The sequence below is a fragment of the Nematolebias whitei genome, chromosome 4 (genome assembly GCF_014905685.2).
Source record: "Nematolebias whitei isolate Nwh7 chromosome 4, NemWhi1, whole genome shotgun sequence".
NCBI classification, from domain to species: domain Eukaryota; kingdom Metazoa; phylum Chordata; class Actinopteri; order Cyprinodontiformes; family Rivulidae; genus Nematolebias; species Nematolebias whitei.
In genome coordinates, this window is record NC_056501.1 from 6,805,737 (window position 1) to 6,833,255 (window position 27,519).

The 27,519-nt window shown below is 40.3% G+C and overlaps 1 protein-coding gene across 1 annotated transcript in view; it reads left to right on the forward strand.

Moving 5' to 3' along the window:
- Positions 1–1,411: 1,411 nt before the first annotated feature.
- arhgef37 (Rho guanine nucleotide exchange factor (GEF) 37) overlaps positions 1,412–27,519 on the forward strand; it is a 28,783-nt gene continuing 2,675 nt past the window's right edge. Inside the window, exons 1-13 of the mRNA XM_037675479.1 lie at positions 1,412–1,421; positions 2,789–3,285; positions 8,776–8,905; positions 9,500–9,647; positions 9,775–9,974; positions 10,075–10,205; positions 12,003–12,107; positions 12,802–12,915; positions 13,743–13,912; positions 14,658–14,805; positions 14,903–15,031; positions 19,105–19,300; positions 20,753–20,922. Coding sequence (XP_037531407.1) covers positions 1,412–1,421; positions 2,789–3,285; positions 8,776–8,905; positions 9,500–9,647; positions 9,775–9,974; positions 10,075–10,205; positions 12,003–12,107; positions 12,802–12,915; positions 13,743–13,912; positions 14,658–14,805; positions 14,903–15,031; positions 19,105–19,300; positions 20,753–20,922 — 2,148 coding nt within the window. The remainder of the gene's footprint in view (positions 1,422–2,788; positions 3,286–8,775; positions 8,906–9,499; positions 9,648–9,774; positions 9,975–10,074; positions 10,206–12,002; positions 12,108–12,801; positions 12,916–13,742; positions 13,913–14,657; positions 14,806–14,902; positions 15,032–19,104; positions 19,301–20,752; positions 20,923–27,519) is intronic.

Genomic DNA, 27,519 nt, shown 5'->3' on the forward strand with positions numbered 1-27,519 from the left:
ATCCATCCATCCATCCATCCATCCATCCATCCATCCATCCATCCATCCATCCATCCATCCATCCATCCATCCATCCATCCATCCATCCATCCATCCATCCATCCATCCATCCATCCATCCATCCATCCATCCATCCATCCATCCATCCATCCATCCATCCATCCATCCATCCATCCATCCATCCATCCATCACAGCGAGAGCCACTAGTTCTCCAGCGTTCCTCCGCCTGCACCAGCTGAGTGAAGCGAGCGTGCACAGGAGGACTTGCTGTTGCAGATCTTAGAAATTTAAAGCGTCGGTCAAAAACTGCGTATGAATATGGAAAAAAGTATACAAGTCGTTTCAGCGTCTAAGTCGCAGGACTGACAAATCTATGCATAAAACTGCAACATATATGCTGGAAAATATGGTAATCTGCTGCTGTACTAAATTATTAAAGCCACGTTAATAATTGAGCAGTTCACAGTCGTTGCTGGGTGGTGCAGTGGGTTGAGTTGTCGCCTCAAATTAGTAAGGCCGCAGGATCGCCTCCCGCCTGGAGCCTTTCTGCGTGGAGATGTCAACAAACGTTTGTTGACAGTGTAAACACTTTTCTTTGATTCTTTTATCATAAAGATTCACTTTTTCCTTTAATTTTCCCAGTTTCTCTGTAGCTTTATTTATGACATCCACTACAGATGTAACACAGATGTTTGTGTAATACTCCTCGGTCTTTTCTATAAGTTACGAAAAGCAGACGTACTGTACAAGTAAATGTGCAGTTTTTGATGTGCTGTTGAGCCAACGCAGCTGTAAAAACACAAGACAAATGCCGCTCGAGCCGCAGGCCACGCCCAGTTTTTGCATCACGTGCTCACATAACTTCCAAATCCTGGAGATAAGAAACTACTTCCCAGAGATAAAGTTGGTCCTTTACATTTTACAGCTGGAGATGAAAATACATGTAGGAGGAAATGGAGGAAACACATGCACGCACACAAGTCAAGAATTTACACACACCGTGTCTTTTTTTAAAATGTATTTTTTTACAGTCTGACTAGAAACATGTCCAAATTGCAGAAAACATGTCTTTGTTGTCATGGTCACTTCAGGTCACTTCAGGTAAAGTGAAGGAATGCAATGGAGCAACCTTCTGGTTCACTTTAGGGGTCACCACAGTGGATCATTGTCCCCAGCTCACCATATCCCAGGATCCTCCTGTGTTGCACAAACCCTCTGCAGGTCCTCCTTCATTACATCCATCAAATGCTTATCAGAGCAGCGGTTCCTGAACTTTTTAGCATTTGACGTATAAAGTAACAACAGTAGAGGGTTGTAAGGCATTCTTAAAATAAAATAAAAAGAATCTCATTGTGCATCCTTGAAATACAGCATGCAAGTTATTCATCAAATAGTGCTGCTCAACCAGAAATGGTGTACAGTACTACACTTCCTGGCCAAAAAAAAAGTCACCACCAAAAAAAAAAAAGATCACACCCTAATATTTGGTTGGACCACCTTTAGCTTTGATCACATCATGCAGTCGCTGTGGCATTGTTTCGACGAGCTTCTGCCATGTCACAAGATCTATTTCCATCCAGTGTTGCATTAATTTTTCACCAAGATCTTGCATTGATCACTAGGCACTAGGCATGATGGGTGCATCGCTTCACCTGCCTCTCTTCTTACCCTGATGCACCCATCACTCTGGAACAGGGTAAATCTGGACTCATCAGACCACATGACCTTCTTCCATTGCTCCAGAGTCCAATCTTTATGCTCCCTAGCAAACTGAAGCCTTTTTTTCTGGTTAGCCTCACTGGTTAGTGGTTTTCTTAAGGCTACACAGCTGTTCTGTCCCAATCCCTTGAGTTCCCTTCCCATTGTGCATGTGGAAATGCTCTTACTTTCACTATTAAACATAGCTCTGAGTGCTGCTGTTGTTTTTCTTCCATTTGATTTCATTCATCACGATCATTCAGGACTTTTTTTTCTGGCCGCATTTCTTCCTCGAAGACGATGGGTCCCCACTATCCTTCCAGTTTTTAATAATGTGTTGGACAGTTCTTAATCCAATTTTAGTAGTTTCTGCAATCTCCTTAGATGTTTTCTCTGCTTGATGCATGATTTAACCTTTTTTGTGTTGTCTACCTGGATGATTGAGCCTACAAATCTTCTTCTTCTTATGCCAACGATTTGACCCTTCTCAAACAGACGGACATCTTTTCCACGACCACACAATGTGTCTTTCAACATGGTTGTTTAAGAAATGAGAAGCAACTCATTGCACCAGTTGGGCTAAATAACTTGTTGCCAGCTGAAAGATAATCACCCATGAAGTAATTATCCAATATGAGGCTCGTACCTGTTTGCTTAGTAAAATCCAGGTGGAGACTTTTATTTTTGGCCAGGCAGTGTATGTCTTTTGGTGTTGGTATGCCAAATAATCTATCCATCATCATTTACCCACTTCTTCAATTTTAGGTCACTGGTGTCACGGGTGTCCATCTCCAGCAGTCACTGTGGGAGAGACAGGGTACACCCTGGACAGATCTCAGTCCATCACGGGAACACATAGAGACAAACGAACAAACAATCATTCACTCTCTCTCTCACCTCGGGATAATTTAGAGTTACCAATCAGACTAACATGCATGTTAGAACATGCAAACGCCACCCAGAAAGTCCCCTGTCCGAGATTTGAACCGGCGACCTTCTCACTGAGAGGCAGCCGCTCTACCAGCTGAGCCACCGTACTGCCCCAAACTGAAAGATCTAAAAGTTTACTTTGACTTTTTGTTTTGACAGTGATCTCCACCATGGAGGTGCCCAGGAGGCCCACCATCACACTGGTTCTCCCCAAACCAGCTCCGTCTGCTCTGCGCCCCCAAGGAGCAGTGAGGAGGCGCACGGTGACTAATCCAATGAAAGAGACGCTCCTGGAGAGGACGGATACCTTCTCAGGGAAGGACAGCGGAGCTGCTGGAGAGGCTCTACTCAGCTCAGAGGAGGAAACGGCAGAAGGGTCTCCAACTAACTCCTCAAATACAAATTTTGTTCGACCAATTTTAAGGCTGCCCTCACAGGACAGTTTCTCTGAGGAGAGCTTGACATCGGAGGAGAGGCTGGCAGAAGAAGCAGAAGAGGCCAACAAGAGACGTGAAGAGGAGGAAGCAGCAGCTAAAGAGAGGAAAGCTCAGCGGCAGCTGCTGGCCATAGAAGAATTCATCCAGACGGAGAGGAATTACCTCAGAATGCTGCAGATTTGCTCAGTGAACATCAGGAACAACCTGCAGCAACTTCAGGTAAAAGCGAGCTGCAAATAAGCAGAAACATGTAATTTCTTCATTATTGTGGATTGCTTTAAGTATAATCTGTTCAGCTGGTCGTAGTTTTGTTCTTTCCTGAAAGTTTAAAGTGAGGTCTGAACATTTTCTGTCCTCTACAGTGATGGGAAATCTGCAGGAATATGTCTGTTAATTCAAACGTGGAGCAGCTTGAGATGCGTGAAGTTCTTTGATGTTTTAGTCACATCAACAAGTCTGAACAACAATAAAAAGTTAATTCAGTTTAAGTTTATTTCTGTATCACCAAGTCCCAACAGAAGTCATGTCAGAGCACTGAACAGAAACATTCACAATATAAAAGCGAATCAGTAAAAGTTCTGTATCTGAGGAAGCAGCAGATTGTGTTGAAGCTTCACTTCGTCACAGTCTCTCATCCTGAGCGAGCACAAAGGAGACAGTGGGAAGGAAAAACTCCCTTTAACAGGAAGAAACCTGTGGCAGAACCAGGCTCAGGATGAGCAGCCATCTGCTTCGACCAGCTGGGTTTGAGAGAACAGGAAGGAGAAACAGACACAGAATGACAGGTCCAGGTGTGGTTTCTATGGTCCAGGTGAACTTTCTATTGGAGGGAAGACAAAAAACATGTTGAGATAGAAATAATTACAAATACAAACAGGTGGAGGAGAGCAATTAAAGACAGAGGCAGAGTGAGGAATTGTGATCAATTTGTCCTCCAGCAGTCCAAGCCTATAGCAGCATAACTAAGGGATAGCTAAGCAGACCCAAGCCAACCCTAGCTATAGGATTTATCAAAAAGGAAAATCTTAATCCCAGTCTTAAAACTGGACAATGTGTCAGCCTCACGGACAGAATCTGGAAGTTGGTTCCACAAGAGAGGAGCCCGATAACTGAAAGACCTTCCTCCTGTTCTGCTTTTGGAAACTCTAGGAACCACAAGTAAACCTGCAGCCTGAGAGCAAAGTGCTCTGTTAGGAAAATATGGAACAATAAGATCTTATAAGATGGAGCTAGGTCGTTGAGAGCTTTGTAGGTTAGAAGTAAGATTTTTAATTATCGGTATGTTCTGAATTTGACAGGGAGCCAGTGGAGAGAAGCTAAAACTGGAGAGAGATGATCTCTCCCACTAACTCCAGTTAAAACTCTGGCAGCAGCATTTTGGATCAACTGAAGACTTTTCAAAAGTTATAAATCTAAAATAAATAAACCTGTTGGTTATACCTGTTCCAGCTTTTAGAGCACCGGGAAAGAGAAGGCTAATTAATGTTTATTTTTAATTTTAATTGCCTGTCAGTCACACGGTTCCCGAAGAGAAACCAACATGATCACTATGACATCACAAGGAGAAAGACAGAACAGATGTTCAGTCAATCGGCAGGTTCTTTAGTAGCAATACTCAAGATTACTTTATGGTATCATTTCACTTTTTTTTTTCTGCTATTAATGAAAAACCATTATAAAGTGATTGGCATGTAGAAAAATCTGACTAAGAACGAGGTTTTTGCACTAAAAGTTTTGGTTACAGCTCTCCACTGAAAGACGAAGGCGGACGATGACGTGTTTGTGCGTCTAATCTGGTGCCAAAATATAAAAAAATGAACGTACTCAATCTGAAAATGCAAAAATTTAAAGTATATCACCCAGAATATGCCGCTTGCTGAAAGAGTTAGCAGTTTTTAATCTACTGCTCCATGAGTTAGCTGTGCAGCGTCCTCGAGTGCTGCTCAGTGTAAGTTTTTTATCATATCTGAGGTATTTCTGATCACAGGAGAATAATCTTTCATTCTTGCTGTTGGAAGAGAAATGAGGCCTCATAAAACTTTAGGCTGTATGTGCTGGACGTGCTGAGCTGTTGGTGAGCATGAACATGAGACTGAAAGGACCACAAGATAAGTTTAATGGCATTTTGGAGAAATAAAGCTTTTGAAATAAAAAAAAATAAATAAAATCTAAAAGCATTTGAAGAAAGACTTGCTCATTATCACGTTTGAATTGATAAACTGAGTATATTTTATTGAAAAAGGCTTGAAGTTGCACATAAGATAAGATGGTGGGTGAAATACGGAGTGGAGGCAGCAGTGAAGGAGAAAACTGAGTTTCTGCACGAACTCTGTGACACTGACGTCCGATTGTTTCCTGTGAAAATGTGCACATTGTTCTGTTTTCCACTAGTCTGCCCACTGTTGTCTCATTAGAATAAAATGGAGGAGGACAAAACAGATTTAATCGTCTGCAGCTAGCAGCCAGACAAATAGACATTTAGTAAACACTAAACTTTAAACTCGGTGATAACTGCTTAAAGGTCATCACCCAGGCTTGATGTTTCCATGTGTTTGTATTTTGTGTGTAACGTCTTATTGACCTCAGTAAAAATACGTCATGGAGTCGAAATAAGTGCACGAGTTTGTTCAATAGCTGCTATGAAGCACGACTGGAACTCATCGCGTTCATCTTGATAACAGCTGAGGAACATACATGGCGTCTGCACACACAACTAAAATACATTTCCTTCTCTCTTGAGGTCACAAATATTATATTTGTTTCACGTTTGATCTCGTCTCGTTTTTATCAAAAGAAGTTTGTCACTTTGTCACTCACAGATGTGCAATATTTGACCAATTTCATCTAAAAAAAGTTTTATCGTTTATTATAGTATTTATCAGCGTTAAGATTCTTGTAAAAAAAAAAATCTATATTTGGCTTCATGGGGCTCCTTTTAGGCTGCAGTGAAAGCTCCATGTCACAAAAGTGAAGTTTTCCTCAGTGAGGTCGAATGTTTGCGTTCGCCTGTCCTCTCAAGTTTTATCAATATGGTTTAATAAGGGTCATTTCTTCTAAGTCTGGCATGCAGGTCGACTAAAGATAAACAAAAAGCGGAAGATAGATCAGCTGATCAGGGCCTCGTCGTCAGTAATGAGGTTGCTTTGGTTCGGTCGTGGTGAGGAAAGAGTTGCAAAATACAAGCAGCCAAAAAAAAAAGGTTTCCTCAGTAGGGTGGCCATGCAGCTCAGCCTTAGAGATCGGGTGAGGAGCTCCGTCATCTCGGAGTAGAACCGCTGCATGTCCAAAGCAAAAGGACTCAGCTGAGGTGGATCATGTGATTCGGATCATGCCTCCTGGACACCTCCCTTTGGAGGTTTTCCAGTGATGACCCATTGGGAAGAGAACCTGGGTCGGATCTAGAAGTCTCTGGAGGGGTTATATATCCTCTCTGGCCTTGGAACGCTTCGGGGTCCCCCAGGATGAGCTGGATTGTCTCTGGGGGAGAGGTCTGGGTTTTCCTCCTGGACCTGCTGCCTCTGCAACCTGACTACATTGGAGCAATAGAAGAAGACAAGATGGATGAATAAAAAAAAGTTATCTCATATATCGCATATATTTCTAGTTTCCCATAAAACATGTATATACCGTAATTTCTGGACTATTGAGCGCACCCAAATATAAGCCGGGCCCACTGAATAAATAATAATAAAAAAAAATGCAATTTTGTACACATATATATATATATATATATATATATATATATATATATGCCACGCTTGTCTATAAGCTGCAGGTGTCCACGTTGTAACATGAGATGTATATACAGACATTTAAAAAAAAAACTTTAAATTAAATATGTACCAGTAACATACAAATACGTACAGTAAATTTTAGATGAGTCTTCAAGGCTCAATGTGACTTATCTGTCTAAATAAAGGTTGAATGAATGAAAAGTAAATGTTCGTTTTATGAACAGTGCCTGTAATGTTGCAGGTGAAAATAGAGAAATACATAAATACAGTAGCCTACCAGGAAACGCCTAGCTTACGTAGCTTTATTTCCTTCTTCGACAGCCAGATCAATCGCCTTTAACTTGAAAGCTGCATTAAACGCATTTCTTCTTGTGTCTTCCATGACGAGGGTCTGTTCATGAAGCGCAAAATATCTGAAGAACTTAGTGTGAGTGTGTTTGATTTATGGTAATTCCAAGTTTTGTTGGTCCACTGTGACCTGTTCAGTAATTTCATTGGTCAGATTTTTTTTTTTTATACCTTTATTAATACAGGTGGTCAGCTATGTGAGCGCCCAGGTGTGACAAAACTAAATGTTTTGGTGGCATGAAGCTCGTTAGCCCATCAAAAAAAAAAAAAGTTCATAAATTAGCCGCAGCATTGTACAAGGCGCAGGTTCAAAGCGTGTGGAAAAAAGTAGCCGCTTTTAGTCTGGAAATTACGGTAATATAATGTTACAATAACGACAGTCATCTTTTTTTACATTTGTAAATCTACTTTTTCTCCATTTGTTTCCCTTTCATAAAGAATGGTATAACATCTTCTACGTTTGAGAAGAAAAGGCAGAACAAGTGTCTGATAATTTGTACTAATAAAACTCAGGGACGTACAGAGTTTTACAGTTACTGTATATTAGGCCTATTGCAAAAAAAAAAAAATCAGTTAATCACATGATAGATGAAAATTATCAACCTCATTTTCATTTATCTGCTTTATCCTTTCTTCATGTCTCTCTTTCTACTGAAGACACTGGATGACAAAAGGCTCAACTCCGGTGCTCTTCACTGACCCCTCCTTCTCTCTTTAAAATCTGTTTTAACCGTTAAAATAGTGTTTTTCGATCTTTAAAAGCAGCTACGCTGAGAAGCTAAGCTACGAGCTAAGCTAACAGGCCGACCTCGAGAAAAAAAACTGTTTTGTCGAAGCTCCAAAATTCACGGTTGAAACCCGTGCCTTCGTGTAAAAAGTTGTTTTTCGCTGCAAAAAGAAGCTGAGAACTTGTTTACTGAGGTTTTATTAAAAGCGTTTTGTGAAAAATGCTATGTTAAAGAGCTCAAACCACATCGAGCGTCCGCCATTTTGAGAATCTAAAAAAAAGGAAGGAGAGGTAACCCATGTCACGTCAAGGGGCCTCCCTCCCATTTTTCTTAAAGAGACACGCTGCTCGCTCCCTCACTATCTATCCTTGGGTTCATACAGTCTTATACTGCCATCCAGTGGTCAAAAAAGGTACTACATACAAAAATTAACCAACATTTCTTCTTAAATTTGACAATTCGCTCTTATTCGCCTTAGAATCTAGCAGTTTTTTGTTACTTTTCTTTTTTTTTTTAGCCATCCTATTTGTTAAAAAAAAAAAAAAAAATTCTGTATGACATTTTATAACCGTTTGTTGTCGCTGTTGTCCACTGTTGTCATCTTTCTTTGTTGAAATCAGGTCTCTCTTGTAAATGAGTCCTCGAGGCTCAATGGGATTTACCTGTCGAAATAAAGGTTGAATGAATGAAAATTTACTAATTATTGTCAAATTTCAAACAATATTATCGTTTATCGCAATAATTTCTGAGACAATTAATCGCCCAGCAAAATTTGTGACAGGCCTATTGTATATACTCTCTATATGCAGCACGAGTCCAGTCTGCAGTTTGACAACATAATTCTACAGTACAGTGTAATTTATTGCACGTTTGTGTTTATTATCTTTTTTCAACCAAAGCCTCCTCCAGCCAACCTGAACAGCTTGTTCCTCTACATCGAGGAGGTGATGGACGTGTCGAGCAGTCTCCTCAGTCTGTTGGACCAACAGCATCTCAGGCCCGAAGACCCGCTCTTCTTAGAAACTCTCTGTAAGACAACATCTAACAGCTTTTTGAATAAATATCACTCCTACCGATTGGGTTTATTGCTGTTTTCTGATGCGAGCCTGTTGGATTTTCAACGTAAAAAAGGAAGGTTGTTGCTTTTTGACTAAATGTGCCGTGTCTTCTTGTTGACTGGGAACGACACGCTTGTGGTTTGATATGGTTTCCACATTTGTGGTGAGCCGTTTATGGCAAACAACTTCTAAACCATTTACCGTAGTTTCCAGTCTATAGAGGGCACCCGAATATAAGCCACGCAGACTAAATAATAATAATACATAAAAAAAATACAATTTTGTACAGAAGTACGCTGGTGTATAAGCCGCGGTGTTCAAAGCATGTGAAAAAAGTAGTGGCTTATAGATTGGCAATTACGGTATTGTATATATTGTATTGTGATTAAAAGCTGAAGCTCCTCCAAAAATTCTGCCTTTTTAAACGTTTTTATGACATAATTCTGCCTTTTTTTTTTAAATTGATTGTTTTCACAGAGAAGACTTTAGTCTTTTAAAACATTTTTCTCGTGCTTTATGTGATTCCTGTATATAAGAAGTAAAACTGTGTGTTTTTTCCTGACAGGCACATCATTCCTCAGCCTGTCTTCAGACATTGAAGCAGCCTATAAGGAATACTTGACTAACTACAACAACACGTCGTCGGTGGAGAACGGCTACAAACAGAAAGCAGCACTTTGGAACGAGATGATCAGAGTCATTAGGGCCTCAGCGTAAGCTCAGTCTATTTCTTTATCTCCCATTAGATCCAAAGCTCCTAAAACAGAAAGTAAACAGTAAAACTATCATATAAAACATGTAATATTTATTTACTTGTTTATTTTTCCTCCATGTCTCCAGGCCCGAGGTTAACGCCCCCTCCCTGAGTTTCTTCTTGGTGATGCCGGTGCAGCAGATCACGCGTTATCCCCTCCTCCTGCAGACCATCCAGAAACACACGGAGCCCACTCACCCGGCGTACAAACTCCTGGAGGAGACCGCTCACACCTCCATCGCCTTAAACTGCCGCATCAATGAGTACAAGCGCTTCCGAGAAGTCGGTAAGACGGCAAATGTTGGCCTTCCAATCAAAAAGAACGTTGCTCAGTGCAAAGACTTTCAGTTTAAGTGTTGAAGGTGTTTGTGATTTTCTTTTTGCAGCTGATAAATACAAAAAGACAGAATCTTTGACCATTATGGACAAGATCAATCGCCTCAACACCCACAGCATCGCAAAGAAGACCGCGAGGTTCAGCCAGCAACTAAAACATGAGACTGGAATGGCACCGAAGGTGGGATTTTATTGTGGAAACCAGACACCTTATTACCCCGTGGTAGCTAACAGAGCTGAGCTTAATCCAGAAGGATCAATGAAGCAACACATGAACGCTGTGTTTTCAAAACGCATGGTCTCTGAGCAGTAAAATCCTTCTATCATCACATACCGAGCCATCAGCTGCACCTCAGACGTTGATGATTAACAGGATCAAGATATGAACCGGTGTTAAAGCAGCTGTTTACTCTGCTACACTCCTTTTTTTTCTTACAGTTTTCAGGTCTGATCACATAATCCTGCCTGAAATAACTGATCTGTGCTGCATCTATTCATGTTTTTGTTGCTAATGACCGACAATCATTAAAATGTTTTGTAAATCCGGTGTAAAAGAACAAAAAGAGGACGAGTTGTGAAAGCGGGAAATGATAATGATAAATACAACCAACACATTTAAACGACATTTTCAAAGTCCAGGTTTTATGGAAGTTTAAATCTATGTCGAGTAATTACCAGGAGTCACATCAATTAAAATCCATCCATCCATTATCTTTTACCAGCTTCTTTCGTTTTGGGTCACGGGGGTCACTGGTGCCCATGTCCAGCAATCACTGTGCGAGAGTTGGGGGACACCCTGGACAGGTCCCCAGTCCATCACAGGGACAGACAAACAACCATTCACTCTCTCACTCACACCTAGGGACAATTTAGAGTTACCAATCAGTCTAAAATGCATGTTTTTGGTCTGTGGGAGGAAACTGGAGTACCCGGAGAAAACCCACGCATGCACGGAGAGAACATGCAAACTCCACCCAGAAAGGTCCCGGGCCGAGATTTGAACCGGCGACCTTCTCGCCATTTCAAATCCTGTGTTTAATCTCCTTCAGTAACTAAATAAAGACGGTTGTTATAGTTTAACCCAAGCTTTAAAACCTTTTTGTTTTTACAATCTCTGTTGTACATTTGACCATCAAAAAATGTTAACTTTAAGGCCCTTTTCACATGACAGGTTTAAAAAAAACAAAACAAAAACAGAGCTTCTCTACCACGTACAACAGCCAAACCGAAAGTTTCTGGATCCAGGTCTCAGAGCGGCAGTTTTTGTGGGGGATCCCCCGTGGAGGTGTGAAATGCTCTGCAGGCGGCTGCGGTCAAAGGTTTTTTTCTTTTAAACTCTAACATTATTTACAATAAATGGCAGAGATCAGAGTGTTTTTGTGCTCCACCATTTTCCAGCATGGAGGAGCAATCAAACAACATCCTTGGTCCAAAGGAACATTCGCGTATTCACCAGTTTAGATGTAACTGTTGCTGCTGATCACTCGTGATGCATGCAGATGCAGCCGAGCCCGGCAACAGCATTGGCACATAAAGATAGTTCCCCCCCCCCCCCCCACACACACACACACACACACACGCACACACACACACACAACCTCCTTTTTTCCTCACATATTCACCAAACACACACCTCGTCTTACACACCCTCCTTCTGAGAAAGCACACCCTGACTCAGCACATATGACAGTTTAGGTCAAAAAAGTTTTAAAGCGACAGCAACAAAAGTTATTGATTTTGTATCATATCTATTTATTTTATGTTTATTTGTCAGACTCAACATTAAAACAACACTTTCTGTATGTTTAGAGGACATTCTAGTGTAAACAGGATTTAAAGTAAACAAAAAAGCAACTGACAGAAATGTAATTACTCGACTCGATATTTGATATTCAGCTTCTTTTCACCCCATAAAAGTACCTCCAGGGTTTCATGTTTTTATATATCCTACTTTATAAAGTACTTCTATCTCTCGTAGCTTGTGGACGAGGAGTTTGACGCCCTTGAAGGTTTCTTTAACATTCTGGAGAACGGGATCCTGGTTCTTTTGGAGAACGTGGAGACATACCTGCTCCACTTACAGGTATTTCAAGTTTCTTTGTCAAATTAAAATATCACAGTTTGAGGATTAATTTAGAGCGGGGCTAGTCAACTAAATTGCTCAGGGGCCACAGTTACTGAAAGCCGACAGCTCAAGGGACGGACATCCAGTTATTGTCATCAAGTTTGTTTTATGGTTTAAAATCTAGTTTTATTTAATTATGAACCCATTGGTGGGCCGAACTGAGCTCACCCGTGGGCCTCATTTGGCCCCCGGGCCACCACTTTGAATAGCCCTGTGAATTATGTGGCTACACTGTCAGCACAGACTCCCCTCCACCCTTTTTTATAAAAACACAAGGAGTTTATCGTGACGAGGATGGCTGAAGAGCCAGAGATCAGTGTGGGGCTCCACCCTTCCTCGTATGGATTGTAGACATAATAAACCGTTGTCCTTGATCAGGACCTCGAACTCCAGAGTCGAGATGGAAGCTGAATGTGAAACAGGTTTTCTGTGTTGGCCGTCACCCTGCAGCCTCATCAGATCCAGACTCTTAATCTACTTACCTCGCCTTTTCCTTCCCTCAGACAGAGGCCTTGTCGCCTCAGCGTCCACATAAACGGCTCGCGTGTCCTGCACATTCCTCAAATAGCATTTAATGAATTAAACCAGCGTCTGCCCAGAGACCTGAGTAAACCTTTCAGTGTAAATAATATATATATTTTTTGGTCTGCAGAGGTTTCTTACCTGCAAAACAGAAGAGTTTGACTTTGAGATGGATGGAGAGAAGACCCCCATTTGCTACAAAGAGATCACCACCGCTCTCAGACAGTGGATCCTTCCAACATTTGTAAGTTTCACTGCTGGACGAGGCGCTCTGATATAGGCCTGTCGCGATGAACAATAATTAATCGCATAATAAATTAAAATTATCAACCTCATTTTCTTTTATCGGCTTTATTGTTTCTTCGTGTCTCTCACTTTCTACTGAAGACACTGGATGACAAAAAGCTCAACTCCGGTGCTCTTCACTGACCCCTTCCATTTTCTTTTCTTTAAAATCTGTTTTAACCGTCCAAAATCGCGTTTTTTGATCATTAACAGCGGCTAAGCTGAGAAGCTAAGCTACAAGCTAACAGGCCAACCTCAGGGAAAAAAAACCTTCTTGTCAAAGCTCCAAAATTCACAGTGTCTTTGTGTAAAAAGTTGTTTTTCTCTGCAAACAGAAGCTAAGAATTGTTTACTGATATTTTATTAAAAGCTTTGTGTGACAACTGCTATGCTTAAGAGCTCAAACCACACCGGGCGTCCGCCATTTTGAGAACTGAAAAACAGGAAGGAGAGACAGCTCATGTCACGTCAAAGGGGCCTCCCTCCCATTTTTCTTAGAGACACGCTGCTCGCTCCCTCACTATCCATCCTTTGGTTCAAATAGTCTTATACTGCCATACAGTGGTCATAAAAAGGTACTACACACAAAACAAATTACCAACATTTCTTTTTCAATTTGACAATAATTACTAATTATTGTCAAATTTCAAACAATATTATCGTTTATCACAATAATTTTTGAGACAATTAATCGCCCAGCAAAATTTTTTTATGTGACAGGCCTACTTGGATATGATGGGGAAAGAAAAAGCATTCAAAGCCAACATTTTACTTCCTTTCTTTTAGGAAGGAAGGATGAGGACGTTGATTCACAAGCCTCTGTGTGCGCTCCGTGACCTCCTGGTGGGCCCGAGAAACCTGATCAAGAAGAGACTCGACAAGCTGCTCGACTTCGAAATGATCGAATCCAAATCTAATCTTAGCTACGAGGAACAGGCTGTGGCCAACACATACAGGTACGGACAGAGACACTAGTTTAATTTAGGTCTCGTAAAATTCTGTTCATAACTTTTATGGAGAGAATTTCTCGGTGCAGCCAGGGGGCGGGGGGAGTCCGGTTCGGTGACCTCAGGATTCCTTCTCTGCTATTTGCAGACGATGTGGTCCTGTTGGCGTCATCGTGCCGTAATCTTCAGCTCTCACTGGAGCGGTTCGCAGCCGAATGTGAAGCGGCTGCGATGAGAATCAGCACCTCCAAATCTGAGGCCATGGTCCTCAGTCAGAAGAGGGTAGATTGTTCTCTTCAGGTCGAGGGTGAGGTTCTGCCTCAAGTGGAGGAGTTCAAGTATCTCAGGGTTTTATTCATGAGTGAGGGAAGAATGTGTGAGATTGACAGACAGATTGGTGCAGCATTTGCAGTATTGCGGACTCTTTGCCGGTCCGTTGTGGTGAAGAGGGAGCTGAGCTGTAAGGCAAAGCTCTCTTGTTTACTGCTCGGTCTACGTTCCTACCTTCACCTATGGTCACGAATTCTGGGTAGTGACAGAAAGAATGAGACTGTGGATACAGGCGGTTGAAATTAGTTTCTTCCGCAGGGTAGCTGGACTCTCTCTGAGAGATAGGGTGAGAAGTTCAGTTATTCGGGAGAGACTTGGAGTTGAACCGCTGCACCTCCACATCGAGAGGAGTATGGAACTTTTGACAGACGTCATTTAGTTGTTTTAAATACAAACGTGCCTTTTTGTCCCTGTTCGCTGTTAGGACAATCAACACTTTGCTCCTCAACGAGCTCCCTCGCTTTAACGGTCTGGCCCTGCAGATGATCTGGAGCATGTTGGGGACGTTCAGCTGCCTGCACAAAGACCTCGCTGCAGACATGGAGCAGCTGTTCCAGAGCTTTGCGCAACAGGTATGAGCCTACAAGCACCAAGAAAAGGCTCGTGTTGGGAAATGATTTGTTGTATCTGCCTTCGTATGATCCGTCATGTCCATGTGTGTCATTGCAGCTACCTCACAGCTCTCTCGACCCCAGTGCATTCTGGGCGTGGGCGGAGTCTGAAGTGCTTGAAAGTGGCAGGAAGCTGCAGACGGTGTGTCAAAGTGTGGAGGACACACTCAACGCGCCAGCCGTGCAGGTTGGAGTTGGATTACTAAAGTTTTGTTTGTTTTTAGAGCTGTAGACTGTCGGGACGGTTTTGTTTGTTTAGTTTGAATGATTTTCCTCCCTGCAGTTCCAGATTAGTGAACTAAAACAATGGAAGGGAAGAAACAGACCAACAGGGTTCACAAAGGACCAAATTAACAATGATAGTATTTCAATTATCTGCAAAACACGCCTGCTGTTTGTTCACTAATCTTACTGGTATTGTAATAGTTTTTATTGGTCATATTGGCAACAATCCGCTTCCATAACACAGATACTATTTTTATTTTTTGTATGATTTGGTAGTCTTAACTACTTCTGCATACTTTGCAATATTTTAGCCATTCATAAATCAAAACTTTCAGCTCATTTGGAAGATGAGATTCTTTATAAATAAAATATTTCAATTAGGGAAAAAATTCAAACCAACATTCCTAGTATCGCCTCTGGTTCTGTGTCAGATGAGACGACTTCTGTTTTAACTTGCCGCTATATAAATAAACTGAAAACTGAATTGAGATGGGTGCTGGGACTTTTGGTTATTTTAACATATGTACTTTACAAAATTTTAAACTTTATTTACAAACTTTTTCCATAAAAGTACATTAGCTCGTCAATTCCTTCATACATAGTGTTCTTTTTGAAATCTGCTTCGGTAAATTGGCTCTAATTTTCATTCATTCAACCTTTATTTAGACAGGTTAATCCCACTGAGCGGTTAATCCCACTGAGCCTTCACGAATTTAAAGAGCCTTTAAGAATTGACTTTCTTATAGCATTTAGCTACTGTTCTGCCACTTCTATGACTAAGCTAATTTAGCTGTCTTCTGTTAGTTTAAGCTTTTAGCTAACATTCTGGTAGTTTGAGCATTTAGATCATCTTTTTTTATATTTAACTTTTAGCTACCTTTTTGCTACTTTTCGTTTTGCTAGCCTTTCGATACTTTAGCATTTTCTATTTATTAGCGACTTTTACATTTTGCTTAATCATTTGTATGTTTTAGCTTTTAGCTAGCATTTAGCCACACTAAACATTTAGCTAGTTTTTTTTGCTACTTTTGGCTTTTATGTTTTGATTTCATTAGCTTTTGCAACATTTTCAGTTTTCTTAGCATCTTATGCTTCTTATCCCTTTTAGCTACTGTTCTGCTACTTTTATGACTTAGCTAATTTAGCTGTCTTCTGTTAGTTTAAACTTTTAGCTACTCTTCTTGTAGTTTGAGCATTTAGATAACTTTTTTTATATTTAGGTTTGAACCAGCTTTTTGCTACTTTTAATTTCTAGCTAACTTTTGACACCGTAGCTTTTTCCTAGTTATTAGCGACTTTTACATTTTACTTAATCATTTTTGTTGCTTTTAGTTTTTTGCTAGCTTTTTGCTACTTTTGGCTTTCATTTTCTGATTCCGTTAGCTTTAGCAACAGTTTCAGGATATTTTTAGCCAGTTTCAGCTAAGTTATTCTGATCTCTGCATTCTCTTTTACAGAAAATGCTAATTTTCTTGAGTCTATTTAGTTTATAATAATGTTCATAACCTGATACTGCAGCAACTCATATCCTCATTCTCACTTTGTTTTATTTCTATAACGTGATCATATAATTTAAACTCTGCTCCAAACTAGCATTACAAAAGATGAGAAAACCCACGAGGTTTTTATTTAATTAAAACCTTCTTTAGTTTTCGTGGCTCTTCAGGTGTTGCTAGAAATGAGTGAACATTTGATCAACTCTTAGTTACATGTGATCAATATGGCCTCATGTCTTCCTTAAACCAAAATAAATAAACTTTAACTGAGCCACAGCTGCTTGTATTTGCTTCTGTACTTCTCGTTAAAAGCCTTTAAGTCAGTCCCAGACATTGAAACTTGTCGGACAACTTGCACAGTAACCTTTCTGAGACGGTGAACGTGCACTCACGCAACGTTTTGTTTGAGGTTTAAAAATAACCTCTGAATAAATGTTGGTATTTACCGTGTTCCTGCAGCGCGTTTCAGCTGAGGAACTCGTCAAGTCCTGAAACATTCAGAACAGTCTCTTCAGCTTCATGTCATTCCAGAGTAATTACACCTCAGTGATGAACGTCAAGGTTCAGAATGTGCTTCTTCTTGTTCTGCAGCTTTTTGAATCACATTAAATACGTCCACAAATTCACAGGATGTTTAAAAACTGAGCTGTTATTAGTGAGAAATGTTATGTGTGATTAACATTATGTGTGTTATTTTTTATGACTTCTATTTATAACCTTCTACTGTAAAACCGGGATATATTAATGGGGTGCTGTTTGTAAAGTTACACAGTCAAACATTAACAGCAATATTTTGGTTTATTTAGCATTTCATAAGAGGCTAATTAAAAGTCATATTTTCACCATGTTATTCATACATTTATAAATGTCACAATTCCAAACTAAATATTTAATTTACAAGCTAAATTTTAGTTTACAAACTAAATACTTAACTTATAAGTTACATATTTATTTAGCAAGCTAAATGTTTTGCTCCACACTAAATATTTAGTTTACAACTAAATGTTTATGTTCAAGCTAAATGTTTAATTTACAAACTAATATTTAATGTGCAAGTTAAATATTTAGTTAGCAAGCTAAATATTTAACTAGCGAATTAAATATTTATGTCCAATCTAAATATATTTTTGAAATTACATGTTTAGTTTTGGCCCCTCGCACTGTGATTGCTGGACATGGACACTGGCAACCCCCGTGACCCAAAATGGAAGAAGTGGGTAAAAGATAATGGATGGATGCTTATTTTGGAAATTAAATATTTAGGTCCGAGCTAAATATTTAGTTGCCAAAATAAATATTTAGTTCAGGAATTTAATGTTTAGCATAGAAATTAAATATTTAGATTGGACAATAAATATTTAGTTTAGAAATTAAGTGTTTAGTTTTTAAAATAAATATTGAGCTTGGAAATTAAATATTTTATTTACACCTAAATATTTAGTTCACTCACTCACCACAGTTTGTAAATTAAACATTTATCTTGGACATAAATATTTAGTTTGTAAACAAAATATTTAGTGTGAAGCTAAATATTTAGCTTGCTAACTAATATTTAACTTGCAAGTATTTACATTGTTAACTAAATATTTAGCTTGTAATTTAAATATTTAGTTGGTGAACAATGACAAATGTATGAATGACATGGTGAAAATATGACTTTGAAAAAAAAAACTATTTTATTTTTATGAAAGGCTAAATAAACCCAAATATTGCTGTTAATTTTTGACTGTTTAACTTTACAAATGGCGCCCCATATATATCAGGACTGTTGTTTCGTCTTTCTTCTGGCTATTTCTGTCATTTCCCTTTTATGTCACACTCCCTAAATAAAAATTAATTTCCATCTCGCTCCATTTTGATTCACACCTATCGTTGTGTGAATGTTCGTAAATTATTCTGAATATTGAGATCCATTTTTCTTTTGTACGTTTTTCAGCACGTTCCACGATTTTTGCACCATTTCAACAGTTCATATCTCAAAACGTTCAGCTCATTCAGCACATTTCTGCTGAGACTTTTGGTTTTTGTGCAATTTTAACTTTCTGAAATATTTATCTTTGTCGGCCATGTTTTTCTCATTGAAAATGAGAATAAAATGAGGTCTTCACATCCTTCAAACCCTTTTACTGCTAGTTTCAGCTTTTATTCTGGCCCATTACAGCTTTTTTCAGATATTTTTCTGCTCTTTTGTGACTCTTCCTGCTAATTTTAGCTTATTCTTTATAGCTTTTTCAGCTACTTTTTGTGCTACTTTTAGCTTTTTTTCTGTTCATTTCAGGTTTTTTTGTTGCTAATTTCAGAGTTGTAATCTATTCAGTTTGTTCTGCTCATTTCTGCTCTATCAGCTTTTTCTACACATGTCTGTTTTTATTTTTCCTGCTTTCATCAAATGTCAGCTGTTCAAATTCATCTCACATTAGCAGTTTAGCGATGAAACCTCCTCCGTTGGTTTCAGCAGAAATCGTTCAGCAAAAAGCATCCGCCCTGCATTTTCACAGGAAATGACGTTTCTCTGGTTCATTCTGATTTTGTCTTCCAGCCTCTGAGCCCGTCCTCTCAGCGGCGCCTGAAGCAGCTGACAGAAAAACACGGGTCAGGAAAGATCTACCAAGTGATGAGCACAGTGGTGGGCAGCCGGGACCTGGATCTGAACCTGACCAAGGGGGAGTTGGTGGCCATAATCAGCGAGGCAGACACCCGCGGAGACAAACGGAGGTGGCTGGTTGATGCTGGAGGTGAAAACTTATAGTCAATCTTCCATTCATTCCACAGGTGACCACAAAACGACCAGAGCAGGAAGTCTGCACCAAACTGCAGCATTTTCTTTAATTGTAGGATATTGCTGCCGTCTTGTGGTTGATTACTTTTACTACATTGAAGCGTTGCTGTTATTACAGATGCAGTGTTTTTGCAAACCTTGTTGTTATTAGAAGATATTTTTTGGGCTGCTCCAAAATAAAAATGGAGGTTAGCACAGTGAGCGACGTTATGGAAATAGTTTTAACCCAAATGTCCAACTTTTTTTGGGGATTTAAACTTTTCAGCAGTTCTGGGTGTGAGAGCCCATTTTATTTAGCTAGATAGGAGCAGATGTTGTATAAACTGTTCTATATTAATAGGCCCTTCCAGGTAAATGAGCTGCCAATGCCAGCGATGTTTATGCACCCCCATACCATCAGAGAGGCAGGTTTTTGACCTGTGTGCACTGATAGACTGGATGGTCCCTCTCCTCATTAGTAGGTGGTGTCTGGGGGAAATAAATAAATAAACAAATAAAATTTGGATCCGTCTGACCACAGAACAGTTCTCCACTTCATCTCAGTCCATTTTAAACGAGCTCTGGTCCAGAGAAGGCAGCAGTGGTTCTGGATGGTTCACATTTGGCTTCTTCTTTGTCTGATAGAGCTTTAAGCAGCATCTGTGGATGAAATGCGTTTACAGACAATGATCTGTGGAAGTGGTCAGAACAGAACCAGACCTGGTCTCCGAGTTCCCGGAGATCACGACCGTCCAACGTTGACCTTCAGCCTCGTCCTTGGAGCTCAGAACAATTAAAAACTTTTGACATCAGCTCTAGATGATGGTGGATTCAAACGCCTACTAATTTTCCATTGATGAACATTGTTTTGCAATCGTTCTGCTGTTCTGAGACGCATTATTTCACTCTGGAAAACATTCATCTTTACTTCTAAGAGATTCAGTTTCTCTAAAACTCTTTTAAACCCAGTCTTCTTACTGACTTGTTGCCAGTTAACCCAGTTAGTTTCAAAATGTTTCTCCGGCTCCAGTGATACTTGCACAGTGTTTTATTGACCCCGTCCTGTTCTGAGATGTGTTGCTGCCGTAAAATATAAACTTACATTTTTATTTTTTTCTCCTAAAAACGCTTCAACATTTTATGTTTCCTGTGTTCCACTGCAAATGTGTTTGACATTTGTAAACCATTGCATACTGGTTTACTGACATCGAAACAACTTCTCCGTGTTTTCAGAACAGGGATTTTAGTAGCTAAGTGGAAAATATTGGTTCAATTTGTTGTATGATGGAAAAATTAGTCTATTAATGGGGACTAATTTATTTTGGTTTCAAGTGAGTGTATCTCAAGCTCAACAGAATCCAGTTTAAATCAGATAAACGGGAACACCTGAAGTATTCATGAATCACCCGAGTTTAAATCTGTTTTTCAGGCAGGAGAGGCTACGTTTCTTCCTCGAAGCTCGTCCGTTATCACCAAGCGATGGTGGACCCGCCCCCGTCACCACTCCTGAACATCCCAGTAGACGTGACGGGAGCGAGAAGGCACTCCTACACACCAGAAAGCAAACCAGTTCGTGCTGTGAGCCAGCCTTGCTTTCAGGTATTTTTACTGGCTTTAAATAACTCCTTACTTATTAATTCACATATACAGTACATGTTCTTCAACCTGTTGATTGTGCAGTGCACCTTTCATCAGTTGTTACTTCAGTACAATAAGACTTGGCATTTGAAGGGACGTTTGTAAGATGGTGGTGATAAATCATCTGAAATGCACTGTTGGTCTAAAAGAGCTAGCCGTTAAACTCAGGATCTGTTGCACGCTGAAGACTTCTTTAAACAATAAAAAGAGGTCAGCTTTGTCTCAGACTGTTTATGACAGACCTCAGGCTCATGCAGTGGGTTTCAATTACCGTATTCTTCAGACTATAAGTCGCTCTTTTTTTTTTCATCGTTTGGCCAGTCCTGCGACGTATAGTCCGAAGCGACTTAAATGTTCATTCATGCTGACATGAAGCAAAGAGTAAACATTACCATTTGCAGCCACAAGAGGGCCCTTTAGGCTTTTGACAACTATAAGTTGCTCCTCGTGCTATGCCCCTCCCCCTCCATCTTCCTCCGGAGTTGGCGGAGTTGTTCAGAAGCGACACCGAGGATGGTAACATGCTTGTCGGACTCGTTGGCTTGTTATGTTAATTAAGCGTGTTCAGGATCCCAGGTATGTTCTGTGTGCGCGTGCCGCTCGCGAACATATAACTATTGGGAGCGCAAGTCCACAGGGGTGGGCGCGCAACCTGTGTGTGTGTCTCTGCTGTGACAGACAGACTCAGAACAGGAATGGAGGGGGTGTCTTTCTTTCCCCCATCGCTACCGTGCAGCTTCAGTGAGACCTGAGCGAGACCGGGCAAGAGCGGCTTGTTTATTTAACAAGAACTTTAGGGAACTGGTGGACCGCTTTGTGGCATGGTGTGGAAACAATCATCTCATCTTGAATGTGAACAAAACAAAGGAGGTGAATGTAGATTTCAGGAGGAACGGGTCCAACCCTATTTCCATCATGGGAGAAGAAGCGGAGGTGGTGGAGAAGTATAAATACCTTGGGGTTCACCTGGACAGACTGGACTGGAGATGCAACAGTGAAGCGTCTACAAGAAGGGACAGAGCAGACTGTACTTCTTGAGGAAGCTGAAGTCCTTCAACGTTTGCAGCAAGATGCTGCATATCTTCTATAAGTCTGTTGTAGAGAGCACTGTCTCTTCTGCCATCATCTGCTGGAGGAGCAGCACCAGAGCAAGTGACTTCAAAAAGATCAACAAGCTCATAAAGAAGGCTGGCTCAGTTCTGGGGACTCCTCTAGAACCTTTGGAGATGATTGTACAAATAAGGATTCTTCATAAAATGAAGAACATTACAGACAACCCTCAGCATCCTCTTCATCAGACTGTCATACAACACCAGAGTGTCTTCAGTCAGAGGCTTCTTCAGATCCGTTGTAGGACAGACCGCTACAAGAGATCCTTCCTGCCCACAGCCACCAGCATCTAGAACAACGCTTTAATGAAACCAGGACGATGAGTTACAACATTTAATTTTCCTCTGGGATTAATAAAGTATTTTTGAATTGAATTGAAAGAATAAAGCGCGACCTGAACCGAACCTTTAATCCAGTCCCTCGGCGACCACTGAGCACCAGGCCACCGGGAAATGTCCCGGCGCTCCCGACGGTCAGTCAGCCCCCGTGTGTTATTGTTATTTCAGATTAAATGTCTTTTCTTGCACTTTGTGAAATACGCTTCTAAATAAATGCAACTTATGCTCCGAAGCGACTTAGATGTTTTTTTTTCCTCTTCATGATGCATTCTTTGACTGATGCGACTTATATTCTGGAGCGACGCACAATACGGAAAATACAGTATATTTAAATTGTAAGCATGTGCTTAATTTTCTAAATTAGGCATTTCAGAACCTTGTTTGCAGTCCAGAGAGTCGACTGATCAACGAGTTTACTGAAGCTAAAGCATCAATCTGTCACCCGCTTCAATGTGTTTGTTTGAGTCAAGAGGTAAAAGATTAGAGTTAAACGTTACAGTCCGAGGCTGTTCAGACTTGATTTTAACACTACCCAATTGCAATGGGTCCTGTGATGGACTTGCAACCTGTCCAAGGTATACTCCACCCCCGATGACCACTGGAGATAGACTTCAGCTCTGCTGTGACCCTGCACAGAAAAGCAGGTGAAGAAATGGATGGATGCAAGCAGATAGCTAAAAACAGTTTAAAATGACCAACAACCTCCGAGGGCGTATGCATCGTATCGGTTTGTGCTCTCGCTGCAGGTAGGAAGCAGTTTGTGCATGTTATTAATGGAAAGGTTTATAATTAGCTGCTTAACCTTGTAAGTCGGTTATTGTGTGAAGGGCTGAAAGTTAATTTATGTGACAGCAGGCTAAAGCTTTCTGTGTGTGCGTGTTGCTGGATTGATTTACATCTGCAACCATTTGAGTGTGAGAGATGGGGTGTCAGGGCCTGTAAATTTGAAATGCTTTATGGGAGTGTGTTCATGAGTGATTCTGGTGTGCATTTGTGTGTGCATGTGGATGTGTAGGGACCTGTGCACGTGTGACCGAGATTTGCCTTGCCAGTAAAAATAAGTAATTGCTCCTGTGACCTTATACAGGAGGTTTTTCCTCCTTGCGCTCATGCTCTATGACCAAAAGTCTGCTCATACACAAAAAACAAAACAAAACACACTCTGTCTGTTTTGTTGTAAATGAATGAAACAATTTATTGTCCATTTATTGACATTACTGTTAACTCTTGTGTTTCAGTTAAAGACATTTCAGCAGCGGTGGGCACAGTTACGCTAATCCGCTAACAGCTAATAGCAGAACAAATTTTTAGTTTAGCGGGTTAGCATTTTTGCTATCTTTGGAAACCGTTCTGCTAAATTAGGTTCCGCCAATTTTAGATCCGCTAAAAATATTCACAAGTTTGTGGGCGTGTCTTGAAGAGTCTGTTACGGACGCTATTGGCTGACTCCGTGTACACGTGAGAAGACGTGATTGGCTGACACAGCTTCAACTATGATGAGCTACGACAACACTTAATTTCCCTTTGGGATTAATATCTTTGAACTGAATTGAATTTGGTTGGTTAAAAAATGCACGATATCTGTAAATTGTTTCAGTCCACCCATCAGACACATTAAAGTCATTTACTGATTGAATTTAAAGTTCTGGACTGACAGAAATGAAAATGTAGCCACTGCTTGATCACTTTTGCTCTGGCCTCGATAACCACTGTCCAGTGTCCACAACCTATTTATGAAATTCACGTCCAATTCGAATTGCCGGCCACACATTATGGATCCAGCGGCCACTCCTCACAGACATGCAGAGAATATTTTCTACCAGGTTTAGTCAGAAATCTCAAAGAAACTAACATCACTGTAAAATTTCAGCCTGCTTTATTTAACATTTCAAACCACGCAGGAAGTCAGTCCTGTACATGTTTCATGACCACATACCAGCACCGTAAATTGTCTCTGCCTCCTTGATCCCCCCCCCCCCCCCATCAGATAATACCAGTCTGGCTTTGTAACATGAATCCCTTCTCAGCCGAAGGCCATGGTCACTTCACTTTTTCCTGCCCGTCACTGCCTGGCAAAATGTTAATTAAATGCTAATTGGTGTAGACTGTCAGGGCAGAACTAATGTTGTAGCCGAGAGGAGGGCTGAGGTGAAGGGTTTGTTAATGACACCGAGCAGCCAGCTATTAGCACTGCTGGGGTGCTCCGTCACACCAACACGAGGCTCATTAGGGAGGCTTCGTCCCGTGGATGTGGGAGTGTGGGGTGATGAGCTTGGGATTTGTCAAGACATAACTAGTGGGCTTAACCTTTTCACAGAATCTCACAACGATGAGTGGTGCAGAGCGTTTTCAGTTGTTCCTGCACATTTTCTCTCATGCTTCCTTTTTAAATTTCAGTTAATGGCAATTTGAGATGTTTGCAGTTGTTTGGTGTGAGTGCAAACATTAAAGTCGGTACCACTCAGACTGAGTCACGATGAAAAGAAGGTGCAACCTCTATTTTTATCAGTCTCAAGTAAGCCTGTAAACTATAAATCAATTAATCGCATTATAAAATAAAATTATCAACCTCATTTTCATTTATCAGCTTTATCGTTTCTTCGTGTCTCTCTCTTTCTACTGAAGACACTGGATGACTCAACTCCAGTGCTCGTCACTGACCCCTCCCTTTCTCTTTAAAATCTGTTTTAACCGTCCAAAATCGCGTTTTTTGGATCGTTAAAAGCAGCTAAGCTGAGAAGCTAAGCTACGAGCTAAGCTAACAGGCCGACCTCGGGGGAAAAAAACCTCCGTCTTGTCGAAGCTCCAACATTCACAGTTGAAACCCGTGCCTTCATGTATAAAGTTTTTCTCTGCAAAAAGAAGCTGAGAACTTTTTTTTACTGATTTCTTATTAAAAGCTTTGTGTGACAAATGCTATGCTAAAGAGCTCAAACCACACAGAGCATCCGCCATTTTGAGCACTGAAAAACAGGAACGAAAGACAGCCCATGTCACGTCAAGGGGCCTCCCTCCCATTTTCTTAAAGAGACGCTGCTCGCTCCCTCACTATCCATCCTTGGGTTCAAACAATCTTATGCTGCCCTCCAGTGTTCAAAAAAGATACTACACTCAAAAAATTAACTATTTCTTCTTAAATTTAACATTACTAATTATTGTCAAATTTCAAACAATATTATTGTTTATCGCAATATTTTCTGAGACAATTAATCGCCAGCAAAATTTGTTATTGTGACAGGCCTGTCTCAGGGTTTTCTGGCCCTGAGCCAAAATAATCATCCTGTTTAACCAAGTCTTAAAATTCTGTAAGTGAAGTTCAGATTCTTGAAGTTTGTCACACTTTACAGTGTTTCTATTTGTTTATTACAAAAACAAACAAACAAACAAAAACAACCCAAACACAGACACCATGAGACCAGCAGGGAATCTTAGTGTCTAAATAAACTGTGATTACCAGAGAAATGTCATTTCCAGTGAAAATACAGTGTGAGTGTTTGTTGCTGAATAATTTTGCTGAAAGCTGCTGAACATGGTAAAGTTTACTTGAAAACACCAATACATGAAAAGTACTACGAAGAAGCTGAAAGGAGCACAGAAATCTGAAATTATACAAAAAGTAGCTAAAATAAGATAGAAAAAGGCTTAAATTGATTAAAAGAAGAAACTAAAAGTAGCAGAAACATGCTGAAATTAGAAAAAAAAATCTGAAAGGAATGTAAATGTCCTAAATTAGCTGAATAAAGGACGAGGGAGCACAAAAAATGGAATTAGCGGAATATTAACAAAGCAAAAAACAGCTAAATTAGCAAAAACTACCTGAAGGTAGCGGAAAAAAAAACCAAAACACTAAAAGCTAAAAGGCTGCAAGAGCACAAAAACTAATAGGCAAAAAGAAGCTGAAAATAGCACATAAAAGCTGAAATTTGCCTAAAAGTAGACAAAAACTGAAATTAGATGACCAATAGCTGAAATATGGCTAAGAAAGAAAAAAGGCAGAAATTGGCCAAAAGGAGCAGAAATTAACAGAAATAAGCCAAAAGGGCTTTAAAAACATAAACGAAGAACTAAAAGGTGTAATTACAAGAAAGTAGAAGAAATAAGCAGGAAGCAGCTAAAAGGAGCTGAAGAAGCTGAAAATAGCAGAAACAAGTTGCAAAAAGCTGAACCAGAACAAAAGCAGTAAAGGGTTGCAAACAGCTAAAGTCTTTGAAGGACGTGACGAGAGCTCCGTTCATTTTCAACGAGAAAAACATGGCTGACAAAGCTAAATAATCCAAAAAGTAAAACTTGCTCAAATACCAAAAGTCAGAGCAGGAAGGTCCTGAAAGGGCCGAACGTTTTGCTACATGAATCGTTTAAATAGAACAATAATTTTGTAAAATGGATCTCAATAGTGAGAATTCTTATGAAGCATTCACACCATTACAAAAATATTCCCAATATACTGTGGTCTCAAAGGCAACCTGCACACACAGGTAAAACAAATCCCAATTCAAAATCACGTCTTTCATTATTTTGTCTCACCACTGCAGCTTTTCAGAGCATCATCAGTCTACAGTGAACTGGTGCAGGTTCCTCAACTTTAATTATGTAAAAATGTGAGAGCCCTTGCTTCTTTCATTACAAATAAACCCAGGGGCCCAGAAGGGCAGGTACTTAGTTTAATTGGCTCAGTAAAACAAAATCCCAGCCTGGAAGAAACGGTTGTTATTGTTTCTGATAACAATTAGGATGACAGAGTAGAGAGACAGCTCCTCTAATGCTGTTCGTTCATTACCCCGTCCCAGCATGACGCACTTCACCTTAATTCGACCCAACTCAGTTCTACACGTATATAACCGAGTACCGCACTGATGTGGGCGGGTCGACCTACTGTGGCTCCTCCGAAACTTACCGCTAATGAATAACTAAGTGCCACAAAGTCACAGAACACTCACCATTCTTCCATGTTTCCAAAAATACTGTGGCTAACTCGAGGCTAGCTTCCCTTCGCCCATTGGAGCCCATAAACCGAGTCTGTTTGCTCCATTTGAATTCTGTCGTCAGAAACATCTGACCTCCTCATAGTACCAGTGTTGGTTTGTGTGTTGCCATTTTAATCGTTAATATA